This window comes from Nesoenas mayeri (genome assembly GCF_963082525.1).
Source record: "Nesoenas mayeri genome assembly, chromosome: Z".
Taxonomy (NCBI): domain Eukaryota; kingdom Metazoa; phylum Chordata; class Aves; order Columbiformes; family Columbidae; genus Nesoenas; species Nesoenas mayeri.
In genome coordinates this window covers 17,629,815-17,647,094 of record NC_137542.1, presented here as the reverse complement: position 1 = coordinate 17,647,094, position 17,280 = coordinate 17,629,815, and the positions used below count along the sequence as shown (strand labels likewise).

Sequence of the window (17,280 nt, the reverse complement as noted above, 5' to 3'; positions counted from 1 at the left end):
CTGAGCAGCTTTAGAAAATACGGAAATTAATGCTCTCAAGAACAGCTATGCAGCAATTAATATAACATGAATGCTTTAACTGTGCATATCCATGCCTGTTTGAGTTTATTTTAAATTAATAGTCTGCACTATTACACTTCAGTGATTGTATTCTTCTGTTAAATAACTTCTGATTTGTACCTTCTACTAAGCTAAGCTTAATTTAATGATTAATTCATTATTTTAAATAGAACTCATTTCAGATACTATTTGCTTAGTTTATACAGGAAGGTTAAACGCTGAACAGTAACTCCAGCACAGAACACAGTAGGAACATCTCTGTCTCTTAGTGATCACGGTTCATAGCTTCTAAAGGACTTGAATGCCTTCCACACTGTGTGCTCAGCACTGTGGGTGGGTATACCCAGCCTCTCTGTTCCCCAATTCTATGCATGACAGGCATGTCTTTGGCAAGCTTGCAGAGAAACTACTCACTCACCTGCTGCCCTCTCCTCTGCCTTTTCCATCAGCTAGCCAAAGCTGTTAGTAACTGCTTACAGAGGAAACAAATCCCCTCACTACGATGCTGACAATCAAAAGCCATTTGTACAGAAAGATCTTCTGACACAACTTGCAGACTAAGCAAAACTTCACCAAACAGATTTGGCTTTGTTTGAATTCTGACTAGTTGTTCCCAAGCAGATTTCCTAAAAATGACGGTATTGTTTATTCTTGCCAATTCTATACTCATGAAGAAAGGAATGAAAAGGAAACAGATGACTGTGCTGCTGATATGGAAATGTTTTGAGCGGGGGATGGATCAGATGACCTATGTTCTTCAATGAGGCAATGCAATACCATTCACGTGGTGTGAATGAATTAAGAGTTTGGAGATCCCAGTAATGGATTTCTATTTCCACAGTAATCCCAACCAGGAATCCCAAACCTAAAATCTTGTCTATATGATGCAAGCACAGTAGCCCCTCTGATACAGGTAGGGTGCAATGAGAGGCCCTAATGCAGAAGGTCTGTACTTTCCAGAATTTGCCTCTCATAGTCCATCCATGTCCACAATCAACATTTTTGTTGGCCACATGGACAGTGGGATGGATTGTAATCTCAACAACTTTGCCAAAAACACCAAGCTGTGTAGTATAGTTGACATGCTAGAGGGAAGGAATTATCTTGACAAGCTTGAGAGGTAGGCCTATGTGAACCTCATGAATCTCAATAAGGCAAAGTGCAAGGTCCTGTACGTGGGTAAGGGCAACCCCAGGCACAAATACAGGATGGGCAGAGAATGGATTGAGAGTAGCCCTGAGAAGAAGGACTTGGGGGTGTTGATTGATGAGAAGCTCAAACACAATGCAGCAGAAAGGCAACTGTATCCTGGGCTCCATCAAAAGAAGCCTGACCAGAAGGTCAAGGGAGGTGACTCTCCCCCTCTGCTCTGCTTTTGTGAGACACTACCTGGAGTACCGCGCTGAGCTCTGAGGTCCCCAACATAAGAAGGACATGCACCTGTCAGAGAAAGTCCAGAGGAAGGCCACAAAGATTATCAGAGGAAGCACCTCTCCTGTGAGGACAGGCCGAGTGACTTGGGGTTGTTCAGTCTGGAGAAGGCTCTGGGGAGACCTTCTTGTACCTAAAGGGGACCTACAAGCTGGGGAGGGACTTTTTACAAGGGCATGTAGTGACAGAACGAGCAGTAATGGCTGTAAACTGAAAGAGGGCAGATTTAGACTAGATATAAGCAAGAAATTCTTCACCATGAGGGTGGGAGGCACTGGAAGAGGCTGCCCAGGGAAACTCTGGCTGCCTCATCACTGGAAGTGTTCAAGGCCAGGTTGGGTGAGGCTTTGAGCAACGGGGTCTGGAGGGTGTCCCTGCCCATAGTAGAGGGGTTGGAACTAGATGATCTTTAAGGCCTCTTCCAACCCAAACCATTGTATGATTCTATCATAATCACTGTGTTGTGTTTGTTTCACAAAGTTTGGCAAACAGGACAAAAGGGAGTATCCAGGCACACTGCAGCTCAGTGATCCACAGAATTATGATTCAAGTACATAAAAGGAGGCTGAACTTGAAAATGCTATTAGCTTACATCTGTTCCAGGGTAGTGGCCAGCTCAGTAAATGCAATGGGATGTACGTCAGAGTATACTATACAAATGACACAGAATAAAGGAGCTTTACAGCACTTTATAAGAGTTAGCAGTAACAGTAGCAGCCTGACAGTGTTAAGGCTCAGAATGGTGAAAAAACAGACTGGGAATTCACACCTGTTGCAGAGGCAGCAGAGTTGGTAGCCTGTGTCTGAACAGAAATGGCCAAAGTTTCAGGTGTATCTGACAGAATCAGGTTCAGTCTGAGAGTTTTTATTTCATAGTATCTGAATGTATCATTTCTGTATTTCAGTGTAGTATCAATTGCATGGCTTTTCGTTCATTATCATATATCCATTTAACAGAGACTAAAATGACATCCGTGTTTCAGCATCTGTACTCTAAGGCTTCCTGAGTTTCCATCTCTCCCACTACTGGGAGTGAGGGTGAGCAGAATTCAGATGTCTGCACCACTTCAGCTAGATACCCAGCAAGGCATAGTATTAGATTAGGAAAAAACCTCAACTCTAGAAGACACAGATGCAAAGGCTGTGTGCCAGCATTTAAACAGGGAGGTGAGAACCTGTCAGCAAGATGCTGGAACAGAAATCAAGCACATTGTAAAGGGGCACAAAGTTACATCTGTAGACCTGGGGATTGACAGAAGAGCAGCTGGAGGATGGCAAAATAATACACAGCATAGCCATAGCCACGCAAAGAGCAGAAGGCACTAAATTTATGTAAAGGTAATACAATAAAAACAATGGCCAATATTATTGCTTTATCTAACTGAAGTAAAAACTATACAGCAATTTTTGTTCTTTATTCTATACAACGGAATTGCATAATACAGCTAGGAGGTTTTCCATTCTGCATCTACAAAGATTAATACTGTGTAAACCCTTGTAATTCCAAAATGAAATCTCAGACAGATCTGTCAGTTGTACTCACAAAGATGCTGTCATCTTGTATATTACTGTATGTAAAGAAACATTTTGCAGACCAGATCATACACCCTTTCAGACATGTACAGATCCAACTAATATACTCTCTCTGTTCAACACTGTTCAGTACTTTGAATGCTCCTATGGATTCTCAATATAACTTTAAAGAATCCACTGGAAGTGGTTAACTTCTAATGTCCAGAACAGGATATTAGAGCAACAAAAGCTTGTTTCTTGCAGATATTTATTACATTACCAAATTCATTTAACTGGAAAATCTTTCCATGCAGTTTTTTTTTCTGTACCTTTAAATATAGAATATGCATTTGGACTGTAAATTGCACATGATCCCATTCCACAGTTTAGTAACTGAGATATATGAATGTAACCATATTTATTAAAATACTTTACAAAAAGTCTGTGTTCTCAGGAAGTATGATTTATCAGTGGGTCTCACTGTCACAAAGTATAATTGAGACCAAGGCACAGAAGAGCTTAAAATAAAAACAAAAATCAAAACCCACAAATACGTACCTTTATACACTGCACAATTCCAGAACAATGTATGGCTTTATTTTACTAATACAAATCAGGAAACTGCCTTGATAGGTGAATTATTAGACACTTGTTTTTTCGAAGGCTTATTGGAGACTTCCACAGAGACAAGAGTTTTGACAGAGCACATACCATGTAGATGCCTCATAGTGCATTTCTTATTCTTCCCTTAAATGCAAACTGCTTTTATCAATTTTATTCAAAATAAAACTAATAAATACTTCTAAAATTAGATACTTACGGTGAAAATACCCATTAACTGAGTGTAAAAGAGTCCACTTATTCCACCTAATATTATTAGACCCATGAAGGCAGATATTCTTAGGAGAGCAAGTTCATGTCTAAACACAAAAACATCCTAGAACAACACAGAAAGAAGAGAGAGACTTTAGCACTTACAAATTAATTCAAGTATTTGAATCAAATGGAAATACTAGATAAGAGTTGTTCCTGAAGACTTACAGCTAAAGGCAAATAGTGGATTTCTGAGTATTGCAAACCATTTATACATTTATATGCTAAAATTATAAATCGATAATCTTTTATTTATACATGTAAACACTTGGGGATTTTTGCCAGACTGTTAAAAATCCTTTTTCAGGTATTTAAGATATGGGAATACATCGAGCTCAAATAGGTTATTTCTGAATTTTCCATCTCAAACTGTGCCAGATTGCTACACACAAGCTCCATAACATGAAAACCATCCTGTTAAACAGTCTGATTTATAAGACTCCTATATCTAAGCTCCCAGACACAGCAAATTTAATTTTAACATCACCTCTTTTGTAATAAAAATATTAACATTCCTAGCTTGACTCCAGATCAAAATCCAAGTATCTGTATTGGATTGGTCTCACTGTAATGTTGTCCTTTATCCAACATAAACTTATCTTCACCTTTTAAATTTTGGGCTTAAATGGATTATTGTAACTTTGGAAATGGGTGCACAACCAAGTTCCCTTGGGGTACAGGAGACTATGAATTTACTGTATCAGCTGCTCTGGAAAGCCTGGTATCACCTAGCAGAAAATATGAAAAGCTTAAGAGAGTTTTATAGATCTTTTTCAAAAGATAAACCACCTTATTTTTATCACAGGAAAACAATTGTACACAGCGGTTACTGTAGATGTACTGCAAGTTCACACTCCATCCTACCCTTTGATAATAAGATAGCTCACCCAATCTCTTATTTATAAGTTACGATTATGTTCTCAAGGATGTCTTTTGAATGACACATCTGCTTTTTCACTTAGGGAAGCCAGATGACAGCAGGAAACTATTAAAAACTTTCAAGTAAACTTTAAATCACAACCAGAACATAAAAGTGAACTGAATGACAAAAAAAAAAAATAATACACACACCAAACATACAAAACAAACACACACAAAATGAAAACAAAACAAAAACACCATGCTCCTTCTTTATGTTCAACCAGTAGGACTTAAGGAAGAGGAATTCTTAGATTCAGGAATACTGCAAAGTAAATTATATTTAATAAAGTAGTCTAATTTTATATTTAAATTATCTCCGTGAAAGTTCAAAATATAAGCCCAGAAAAAAAGTTTATACTGGCTCCTAAAGCTGTGAAGAAAGTTTATACTTAAGGAACAAGCAAAAATCACTAGTTAACCACCTAAAACAAAAAGCAAATCCCAGCAGTCTTTTCTGAACTGTTAAGCCAGCTCTTGTTAGTATTGGCCTTTCTTACTTGTAGAAAATACATTTTTAGTTTCCACTTTTTTTTTTTTTAACCCTTCTTACTTAGTTAACAAGTTAATTCAAAGTTAAATCAACTCAAAATAAAAGTATTCATAGCAACCTTTATTCCCCTTTCCACAAGCCCACCAAAGCTTTAAAGAAAAGCAAGGTAAGACACAAGTTCTATTAGCTGTAAAATACCTTCTTTTCATATATATGTTGTTTTATTATATCAGAAATGTTTTAGCGTAGTCAAACTAAAATTAACAGAAAACATTGAAATGTAGGAGAAGATTGCCAACAGTGAAGTCACATTGTGGATTTAGCATCACACTCTCATTAGAAAAAGGTTTATAACACAGCTCTGAGCATTCTCCCAACACTCTAATTAAAAGAGTTCCTTCTCTTGTGCATAATATTCAGCAGGAAAAAGAGACATCACTCTACACATGACAACAAAAAATCCTAGCATAAATAAAGCGGGTTGCATTTTGCACTTGGCCCTTCTAACTCATGTCAAAACTCGAAGTACAGAAAAGACCATTCACACTGAAGTAAAGACCCAGGAATACTCCTCCTTTCCTAACTCCTTTCCTCCCTGCTTCCTTTTTTTCCTCCCTTCCTTCCCCCAAAAATGAAAGCATCTACTGCGAAAGACTGGGGGTTACTGAATTGCTAGTGAGAAGAGGTGATACCACCAATGCTTTCTCCAGCCATTATACAACCCTAGGGGAAACAAAGTCTCTGAGGCAATGATGGCCTGGACATCAATACTGGGCACCCACCTAGCAATCTGTACAGACAAAACAGCACTTTTCTATAGAAAACCAAGATATGCAGGAATAGCATCTTTCAGTAATCAGATCTTAATAACTGAGCTTTCAAAATTCTGCACTCAAATAGAAACATGTGACTCCATGAAAATAGAACAAAAATTCAGTAAAAAAAAATTCATTTAAATCACAGTAAAAACAATAATAATTATGATGATGGTGATACACTGAGGATTTTGTTTCTTTACACAGAAGCTCACGCCAATTTGTTTTTATTATTCCTTCTTAGAATTGATAAAAACATTGCACTTGGGTCACAACAACCCCAGGCAGAACTACAGGCTTGGGGAGAGTGGAAAGCTGCCTGGAGGAAAAGGACCTTGGGGTGTTGACTGACAGCCAGCTGAATATGAGCCAGCAGTGTGCCCAGGTGGCCAAAAAGGCCAACAGCATCCTGGTTTGTATCAGGAATAGTGTGGCCAGCAGGACTAGAGAAGTGATTGTGCCACTGTACTGGGTGCTGCTGAGGCTGCACCTTGAATCCCGCATTCAGTTTTGGGACATTGAAGTGCTAGAGAGAGTGGAGAGGAGGGCAACGAAGCTGTTGAGGGGTCTGGAGCACAAGTCTGATGAGGAGCAGCTTGGGGAGCTGGGTCTGTTCAGCCTGGAGAAAAGGAGGCTGAGGGGAGACCTTGTCGCTGTCTGCAACTACCTGGAAGGAGGTTGTAGCATGGAGGGTGTTGGTCTCTTCTCCCGAATAGCAAGTGATAGGACAAGAGGAAATGGCCTCAAGTTGTGCCAGGGGAGGTTCAGACTGGATATTAGGAAAAAATTCTTCACGGGAAGGGTTGTCAGGCATTGGAACAGGCTGCCCAGGGAAGTGGTGGAGTCACCAACCCTGGAGGTGTTTAAAAGGCGTTTAGACAAGGTTCTAAGGAACATGGTTTAGTGCTAGAGTTAGGTTATGGTTGGACTCGACGATCCACGTCGATGGATCTCAACAGTCTCTTCCAACCAAAATGATCCTGTGAAATTCTATTTCTGCCAGTTAAGAAAACAAATCAAAGCTATAATAAATCAACCCCCAAGACCAACCAATAATTATAAAGTTAATGCCTCTTTCAATCTATTTTGAAAAGATCCTCAATGTTCATACACCATCTAGGACTTGCCAGTCTCAGTGAATGAAGAGTACTGAGACAGCCTGAACCCAAGCTCCGAAATCACACTATCTGTGCTGAGAAAAGAAACTACACAGACTGAGCCACAATGCATAAACGTACTAAGTTAGCATCACCAATGTGTGAATGCTCTCTCATGGCACAATAGGGTTTTATCCCATAGCAGTTTTTTTCCACGTTGGGCCAGGCTGGCACTTGTGGCCTCAACACAGATGTTAAATGCACACTCTTAACAACGTGTGCGCTGCCCTTCTGATAGCCCCCTTCTCTCTTTTTTGTCAACATCACAGCCTGACTGCTTTGTCAAAATTTCAGTTCACACAGGCTGATCCCATTGTTTTTCTAGTCAGCATTTCCTACCCAGTTCAGACAGGCCCTCCACCCAGGCTGTTGACTGTTCTAAGAGTTTTTAAGTTCCCTTTAGCCACTACTTTTAGCCATCCAATCAAACTGTAAGGATTCTTGGCTGCTTACAAATATTGACAGACATGTGTACAATAGAAACATGTCACAAAATAAGAAACAAAGTGTAGGTCTGTTTAGGAATTGGATTACAATTGGATGTTTAGGAACAGATTACAAGCCATGCGATCTGGCATCTTTATCTTAACAGGCAACACTAAAACATTCCACAGAAAGTCAGTCTCCATGACAATTTCACACAAGACTTCCTCAACCCCACTGCAGAACATATGCCATGTCTTCATTTGTGAGCATCAACTGCTAAGGATGTTACCTGCAATGAAGGCTACCACTAACCAGGAAAAGAGCTATTATAGCTTTATACTATCATAACGGACAGCCATCAAAAGCCAATGATGGGTTCAGCTCAAGATCATAATCAATGATATGACAACTGCTTACATATTCAACTTCCTTTTTACCTTGCTGACAAAAACAGCAACAAAAACATAAAAACATTTAATGAGTCCCTGTCATTTGCAGTATTGGGTTGTCATTTTCAAGGGTTTACAGCATTCCTTTAAAAAAGAGCTTTCAGCAGGATCAACACAGGACTATTCTGTCTGTTCCAGAAGAGACAAAGTGAAAAACAATTTTCTTAAATTTTAATTTACAATCTAAGATTCATTTATTCAATCTTGATTCTTTACTGAAATATTATCTACACAGAAATTAATATACTGACAAAATATGTTAAGATACTTGATCTTTCTCTTGGGGAATGGATATCTCATGGTAACACATGCTTGTGTATTTTCAGTCGTAAATGCCCAGGATGTCTGTCCCAGTCTCATGATGAAGTCAGTCTATCAACCTGGCAGAAAACCAGTATAGAACACAGAACAAAGCCAGACTGTAAAATAAATAAATTTAAAAAAAAAAAAATCCAGACGAGGTTTTGCAGTAAGAAAGAGGAAGGAGATAGACAAGGGAGAAAATTCACTAATGTTAAAAAAAAAAAAAAAAAAGGTGTTTCACAGAACACAAGCTGCATTCTAATAAGCTCTTTTGTAGAGATATTTATTATTAATAACAACAGATGTTTATGTAAAGCACTTTTTGATTCAGGACTACTTCAATTCTACTAAATGAGTAATTTTCCAGTCTGATTCATTACTGATTTCGTTTCAAGTGAAAATGGAAATAGCTCTCTGATTCCAAAAATTATTGTCTACACAGAGTTCAAGCCAAAGCAGTAATTCTGAAATCATTTCAGACTAGAACAGAATTTAAGAAAATGCCATACAATTTTCACATAAAATGACACTATCAGGATATTAAGTTTTAAAAAAATGCTATCCTCTCAGTTGTTCCTAAATATATATATATTTTTTTTAATTATTTTTTTTTTTTTCAGACCATGTATCTACTTTCTAAACTTAATTCATTATTCATATACTCTCCTTACAATTATAAGGGAGGAAAGGGTTAGGTTGGTTTTGCAGAACCCTGAAAAGGAAAATTCTGATGTATTTTATTCTTTTTAAACTCACACATCCTTCTATGTCATTTTGTGACCATAAGAAAAAAGGTTTCCTATACATTCTCTTTACAATATAAATGTACACTGGATTATACATATTTCCAGATTTTAAAGAATATTAGTTAATATATATTATTGAAATAAATATTACTGTAAATAATCTCCTCACAAAGTCTGATTCATATTTTCCAACACTTTTTGTTTGGAATTAGGAAAGCTGAGTCCCAAGATGGAGCAGGCTGATATTGCCACAATGCTTCCTCCTTTATGTTTCCTCCCCTCTCTACTCATACAGTTCAAAATACTTAAAAGATTAAGTAACAGTATTTTCATAATATACAATGGATAACCACATAACTGAGAACAAAATAAAAGTAAACTAGAGCAAAAAGTTTTAGGGTTTTACATGTCAGTGTTTTTTCCAGCGACAATCATTCTATTACAGCAACATCTCTAGCAAACAAAATTACAAAATTTATCAGCAAAGCTTTTGCTGAAAAGATTAAAAGCCTTCTATGAATCACACAAAACATACTGCCAAAACATTTATTTTTGCTGCTACTTGGCATGCTGTGTCTAGAATCTGTGCCACCACAGCCACATAGAGAGCAACTACGTAGTCATGGAGTCACTCTTCTGATCTCACTGTCCCCAAGACTGAATACTTCCCAAAGGATTCAGCTTCCTGACCTTGATGTTATTTAATTAAGATGCAAAATTAAGAATGCTCCAGTCTTAGCCTCTGAAAATCATCAAAGCTTGCAGAGGAATTCATAAGCTGTTTAATTCAAACTATAGATTTTTCTCCTGCTAGGATCTCACATAGAAAATTTATTTATCATTTCCTTCATTTCTAGCAGTAATGGTACTCCTCCTGCTGGACAACCGGAGCAATAACCATCATCCATGTTTCTAACAGTGTACAGATTACAAGAGCCAAGAATACTATGCAGCAATTTTCTGCTATAAAACCTGAAGCTGAAAGATTGCATCTCTATGGAAACGGCTCCCCCCAACAGCCTTAAAGCTATCACCTTTACCTTAGTACACTTAATTAAAAATATTGGGCTTTTCTTACTTAACTCTTTAAAAATAAAAACACAAGTTTTCATTCAGAAGGAAATATTAACATGCATATAGTTATCATATCTTCATAATGCATTAATCAGGACTGTGAAAAAATGAGTATTTCACAAAAGCATTAAAAGCAATTTTAATTCTACAGCTTCTGTGTTGTGTACTATTTTATATCCAAAGAATAAAAATTAAGATGAAGGCACAACACCAAAAAATTCAAAAGTATTTTAATGAACAGGAAGGAAGCTAATTACCAATGGCTGTTTAGAAAAAAAACAACAACAACAACAACAACTGTTTTTGAATCTGTGCTTAACACTAGTCTCTGTCAATTCAGAAAATATAAGCTCTTGGTTACAACCAAAATTTTGACAAAGAACAGTGCTTCCATGAAAGGCAGAAGGTACCGAGGTCCCTGGAATGCTGTGGTACTTCAGCTCCAATTAATCTACAAAGACTAAAAGAATCATGAGCAACACTCAAAAAATCAGTTTTATAGGGCTCTGATGTCATCTTACAGGTAGATATATTGACTAGATGCCCAAATAAATTACTATTAACTTTCTGTACTTCACTGTGTGCACCTCAATCCTGCAGCTGAAAAACTGAGAAAGCTAAATACTGTTTAGTGTAACACTAGACTTAACAAAGGTCTAAACAGACCAGATCTGCTGTGCCTACTAAGTTTTTCTATACAGTGTAAACATTTTATCTCTCTGAGGGACAGAATGTTATATACTGTAACACTGCTCCTGTTTTTCAAGTGTCATTTGAAGTGTCCACATACGCAAACTCATAAAGCAAAAAAACCTCACAGCTAAAGGAAAACAAAACTAAACCAAACAGAACAAAGTACTCAATTTCTTCCACATCTTTGTGTAAATTCAGGCAGACAAACACACGAACCTGATCCACTCTGTAGGCAACTACATTAAACCGGGTTAAAATAATTACTGCACAGGTATTAATACTCTGCTTGCTAACCTGTCACATCTTCTGAAAGGTAGATATTAAAAGTAGGCTTCTCTCTGAAAGTCTTCGAATTAACCTCGTTAAACCATCAAGACCAAAGTTTTATACATATTCATTTTTCAGCTGTTATTATTAACAACTATTATTACCCCTTCAGAGGTTGCAAACTGTATGAAGTAAACATAATTTCCCTTTACCTCTCTTGTACAGACCATCTCCAAGCAAATACTTTGGCTCCCTAACAAACAGACCTTGGGTTCTTTTTTTTAAAAAACAATGTACTTACTAACTAAGAGCACTCAGGAGACTCTCACAATAAAAAGAAAATATTCTACCATTAAATTACACTATTAGAGAAGCACCACCAACACATTCAATACAAAGACTTTATCTTTGGAAAATAACGCTCCTTCTAGAAGCACTGCAATACTCAATCCAATATTCCATTCAATATCACAGAGAAGCGCTTGCACTTGAAACCTGCAAACCCTGTGCGTGGGAAGCCTTCAGAATACAGAAATAAGATTACTCGGTCAAGAAATGTTGTAAGTTAACTTAGTTTATAAATGAAAAAGAAATTTTAAAAGCTACTGAAACTAGAAGCAAAGATATTTACACTGTTATCTTTCAAAAATATTAACTTTCCAAAACTCTAAAATGTAACGTCCGTAAGAAATTTTTCTTAGATGACAAATTTCTTCAGTAACAGAGAAAGACTGCAATTTCATATCCCTTTTAATTTGAACGCAGCTACAACAAATCAAACTGGCTCCCCCAATCTCACAACTCCTGTAAGGTAAATATGAAAAGCCCATCTGCAACAAACTGGAAACAAAGTGAAAAATATGAGTACTCCATTTTAAGAGATGCATTTTACAGGTCTGTCTCTGTTTACAGGACATTGTCTATGGAAAGATTCTCCAAGTAGACACCAAATTCTTCGCTTTTCCATATTTCTGGAGTCCCTTAAACCATTTACATGGAAATATTTCTATAGATTAAAAAAATTTTAAATTAAAATCCTTTAGAAGAGAAATTATGTTGAGAGATTTGCAAAAATCCTCAACTTTGGTACATTCCATATGATAAAAACTTGGCACATACCAACTCGAATATAATACTTTTATCAGTTCTGGATGATCGAAGCAGGACATACAGTGTTCCTACATTTTCAGCTCTCTTTTGACACATCATCTTCACATAAGCTTTCTTGGGAACACCACATCTACTTCAGACTGACATATGAGCAAATAGAAGCCTGGAAGGCTATGCTCCATTCTTTTCCAGAAGGAGAATTTTTCAAGAAGTTTAATATTATTATTTCATACCATTTAGGACACAAAATAATGCAATAAACTTAAGTTGTCCAACAAAATGGAAAATGTGACTTGCCTTGCCCATAATCAAAAACCAGTTTCAAGCTGCCTTGAAGGACGTGTGTTATGTCACCACAACAGAGTATGCTGGGATCCCACATCAACATACAGTAAAAAAAAAATCTGCAGCACTTCAGTACCTGGAAAAAATCTCAACAAAACGTAGACTACACTACAAGTTTCTCGGATGGTCTTAGTCTCTTCACTTAAGACATCTGAAATGTTATCTAATTTTGAATATTGTTTAAACTTGTTTTCTAGGTTTTTCTCTTTAGTGTGCTCGTATTTGTTATCATCTAGTAAAAATACAACGGCCATTTCAGATTTTGGGTAGAAGTTTAAAGTTTCTTTACCAGCAAAATCTTGTAACATTTTATTCAAAAGAAAATGTATCAGCTTTGCTGCTCTAGTACTTTCAAGTATCCAGCAGCTTTCAAGCATACCTCTTGAATATTCTGAACATTAGAGATAATAATCATAAATGAGCACCAAACACAGATGTTTTTCAATTTCAATTTCATAATGAGAAATTCTGTAATTTTTCACTCTGCTCCAATTCTTAAGTTCATTTTCTCTGTATGCATGTTCAATTGCTTTTTGCTGATGCCAAGATGCTGGAATATGATAAGGGAACAGAGTCTAAATAAAACAAATTGACCTTAATTCTCCCTTAGCCCATGTGACCTTTTCAAAGCAACACAAGATAATGCTTCAGAACCCATGTATATTTTTCTCCTTTAAGAATGATCGGATGATCTTTTCTCATTTTTTCTGGTAATGTCAGCATTTTTAAAGAGGGACTTAGGGTAGATGTATACTCTGAATAAATCTATTCCAGAGAAAGTAAAATTAAATTTGAATACACCTAAAGTAGTTACATGGCTTCTTCCCAGTATTCACTAAAGAAACCTGTTTCTGTCCTCCTTTCCTAGATTTCTAAGAAAACTAATGTTGTATTTTTAAGACACAGAAATCATATACCCTTTTAGAACAATACTTGGTTACTTACCATAAATCAGTTTGCTTGCTTGATAGCATACACCTAGATGAACTCTACTAACAACTGACCAAGCAGAAACATGCAATAACTAGACACAAAAATAAATTACATTGCAGTACTAGCTATTTAGACACTTCATAGAGAAAACAGATTCTTACCCAGTTTTCTTTTTTCAGAGGCAAAAAGTAGTAGTAATGACAGAAATCAAGTATCAGTGTATACAAGCTAAGGATCTGAGTGTAGAAACAAAGCTGTAAAAACAGCCAATGATTGTCTTCACCAACACAATTATTAATCCTGCAGAGAAACAAATTGTATACATAAAGACAGAAATATCAAGACTTTAACACTGCAGTTATGATATTGTGAATACGAGAAGTTATGATTATTTATGGAGTAAACGTAAGAACTACTGACTAATCACTACATTCTTAGTCAAAGTGACGGTCTGTACGTTAGAGATGGCAGTTACCATGGAGTGGTTTCCTTACACTCAAGTATAGGTTGCATTACTGAGATCACTGCTTAGAAAAGGAGATATATTTCCCCATATCTTCATATAGTGAAGATACTACTAGAGTTTTAAGTAATACTCAAGTAACAAAACTATTTTTTAAAAGTCTGCAAAATTTCATAGTAATATGTACTATCTTCTGCTACTCAATAGATTTCACTGGTTGTGAACTATGTACAGTCCAAAAACCAGAAATGCAAATTAATGGTTTGAAATAAATGTGATTACAGGGTACCCCAATGACAAACAAGTATGACTAAGGAAGGAGCCTAAGACACAGAAGACAGAACAGGCATCTCCGTTCAGAAATCTTCTGCATACTCCAACATATACTAGTAAAGGAATCACAAGGATTCTAGAAATATCAAGTACAAGATTAAAAATTTTTTAAATCTAGGTCTAGTCTGCTTCACAGAAGTTACACTGATGCAAAAATGGTCAGGTTGCAATTTCACACAAGCATTGGCACAGACATCAGTAACAGGCTAAGCCATAACGACAAAAGCACTATACTGGCACCATTTTCTGAAGTAGCAATTGACAAAAATGGTGGTTTAAAAAATGGCTAAATCAAAACAAGAGGATCCTGATGTCACCACAATCTAATGGTGACATCACCTGATGTCCTTTGCCATCATTGCCATCTTGCAGGATACCATACCTCAGAACTACTGACAGAAATGTTTATTTTTATTTTAAGCTACAATCAGTTTACATAGAGAATTTTAGCCAAATTAGTTCGTTTTGACTGAAACTAGTTAGAAAACATCAAAATAAGCAATTTCACTACAAAATCAGAGAGGCTATGACAAGTGGGGCATGGTATAAGTCAATAATATTTCTACTCAGAACAGCCAATCCATAAAGTAAAAAATAAAAACTGTCTTAAACCATGATCTATTTTTATTATTATAAAGAGCATGCCCTTGTATGCTGAAATTTAAAGGTTTATTTAATCCAAGAAACAAAAATATTGTTTGATTTCCTACAAAAAATATTTTTTCCTGCATCAGAAACTAAACTGGAACAAATGAAATAAATCTTCAACATGCTAATTGTGTTGAGATCAGTTTTAGGAGTAAAAATTCCAATTCTTTAAACAAAATACATCAATCTTCCAAAACTATATGGCAGGTAACAATTTGACAATAATAAAATGTTACACTACAATACTTTTTACTGTTAGTTTTACTTGTAGATGTAAGAAAGTCTCAAAGCTGCTCTTTCCCTGCTCTAAATGCCTAATGATTAAGCACTACTTGGAAAGAAATATGACAAATGAGCAATACTCAAGACCATAAATTTTGAAATTATTCATTCAAACAACAGTAAATTGTTAGAACATATGTCCTGGTCTTACCATGGACAGTGGTGATCCATCCTCCTCACGCAATGTCCGCAACGACTGCAATGGTGCGAACGCTTTGGTCTCATCATATTGCACTTGTTGCATAATTCCCAATATTCTCGTTCTAAGAGAAAATGTAAAGACATCTTAAAAAGATTTAAACACAGTCCAGCATGCTTATGAAAAATCTACATAGTAGCGATTCAAAGACTAAGAAAATCTTAATATGACCTGACAAGGGTAGGCAGCATTTAAAAAATGTTTTTCCCACTGTCACCTTAAATAAACCGGAAGATATTCTTGCCACTCTGTGCCAGTTTTCTTCTTGAAAATCCTCTCCCCTCCTATATATATCTCTAAGGAGTGACTACTACGGCACAAAAGCTGCCACTCAAACAAGTAACACAATTCAATTATCTTCTTACATGTCTATTGTGAAAAAACACATCTGCTAGACAGAACCATTGTACAACCTCCCTGCCAATCCAGAACCTCCTGAAGAAATACTGCTACTCAAATTTGTCAAAGCTAGCTAACTAAAACAAAATACTCAATGAACACTCCAGGAACATCTTCCACCTCAAAGCATCTTAAGGCATGCATCTCACAAAATGGAATTTTACACATAAGGCAACCAAAGAACAGATAAAAGATAGGCTTGTATTTTAAAATATACACTATTTTTGGATGCTCAGTGTGAGACTCCTTAAGTTCATCTCCAGAGATATCAAGTAGCTGAAACTACCAGGAACTATTATTGCACAGTTTAGCTATTATTTATCTCAAATTGCACCACCCAAATTAGAGGAAGCCTTTGAAAATGAGAATTCAAAATTACATATTCAGAAAGTTCATCTTCACATGCAAAAAACTGACACTAACGCTATAATACTTCCATTCACAAAAGCATATGTATTCTACTGAAAATCTTAAATACTTTGGTTGTTTCTACTGAAATAGACATTTATTTGACACAGATTTTTTTTTTTTAAATCCCAGGGGACCAAAAAAAAAAAAAAAAGGGCATTCTGAAATTTTACAATTTTACACAGTAAAGCATTGTCCTTTTGTAAACAAAATAAAGTTAAAATTAGCACTTCTGAGCCACCTGCAGGCAGTTCTCATCTTATCTTTCTTGCTGCAAAACAACATTTGGACACTGGAAGTAAAAAAGCCCAATATCTGAGATCATTAAACTAGTAATAATGCCAGATGGAAACTGATATACAATCTGTTCCCATAAATCCAGTGTCACAGAGGTGTCACTCCCTAATAGGGTAGCTACTAGCAGAGTTCAGAAACACCCCAACCTGATTTTTTAATACAATTTATACCACGCAAAAAATCTTCCTGTCAGCCTATAGAATACCAGAGAACTGAAGTGCTACTTTAGAAAGTACAAAAACCCTGATCTAGCCCACACTAAACCATAATATAAATGTCACAGTCAAGCCTAAGTGTTCCATCTTCAAACATATATATAAAGTACCATTGCTGTATGAAATTAATGGAGAATGAACAGGTTCAAAAGCTATTTAAAGGGATCTCTTGAAAGAGAAAGAAGCATTTGTGCACAAAGGGAATTTGTACTGGTCCATGGTACTTTGCAGGTGAACATGAACATTCAGTCATAAACATAATTTTAACTGTACTAGGTGCCTTCATTCTCCAGCTCAGGTTTCAGAACCCATGTTGTTCTTCCTTCAGCAAGAACTCTGACTGCAGAACCCAAGTCTGAGCCACCTTTAGTTCTACTGGATCAAAGACTCAGTTACCAGGAATAGAAAGAACCCTGACATGAGATTTTCTG

General features: G+C 36.4%; 1 protein-coding gene across 3 annotated transcripts in view; it reads right to left on the bottom strand.

Moving 5' to 3' along the window:
- The window catches only part of ZDHHC21 (zDHHC palmitoyltransferase 21), a 39,040-nt gene that overhangs the window by 12,668 nt on the left and 9,092 nt on the right, over window positions 1-17,280 (bottom strand). For 2 of the 3 annotated variants that reach the window (XM_080362073.1, XM_080362074.1), the window contains 3 exons: window positions 15,483-15,594; window positions 13,767-13,905; window positions 3,824-3,940 (listed from right to left, as the gene is read on the bottom strand). In XM_080362073.1, coding sequence (XP_080218199.1) covers window positions 3,824-3,940; window positions 13,767-13,905; window positions 15,483-15,594 — 368 coding nt within the window. Of the gene's footprint in view, window positions 1-3,726; window positions 3,941-13,766; window positions 13,906-15,482; window positions 15,595-17,280 lie in introns of those variants that run through there. The other variant, XM_080362072.1, reaches the window with a different exon arrangement.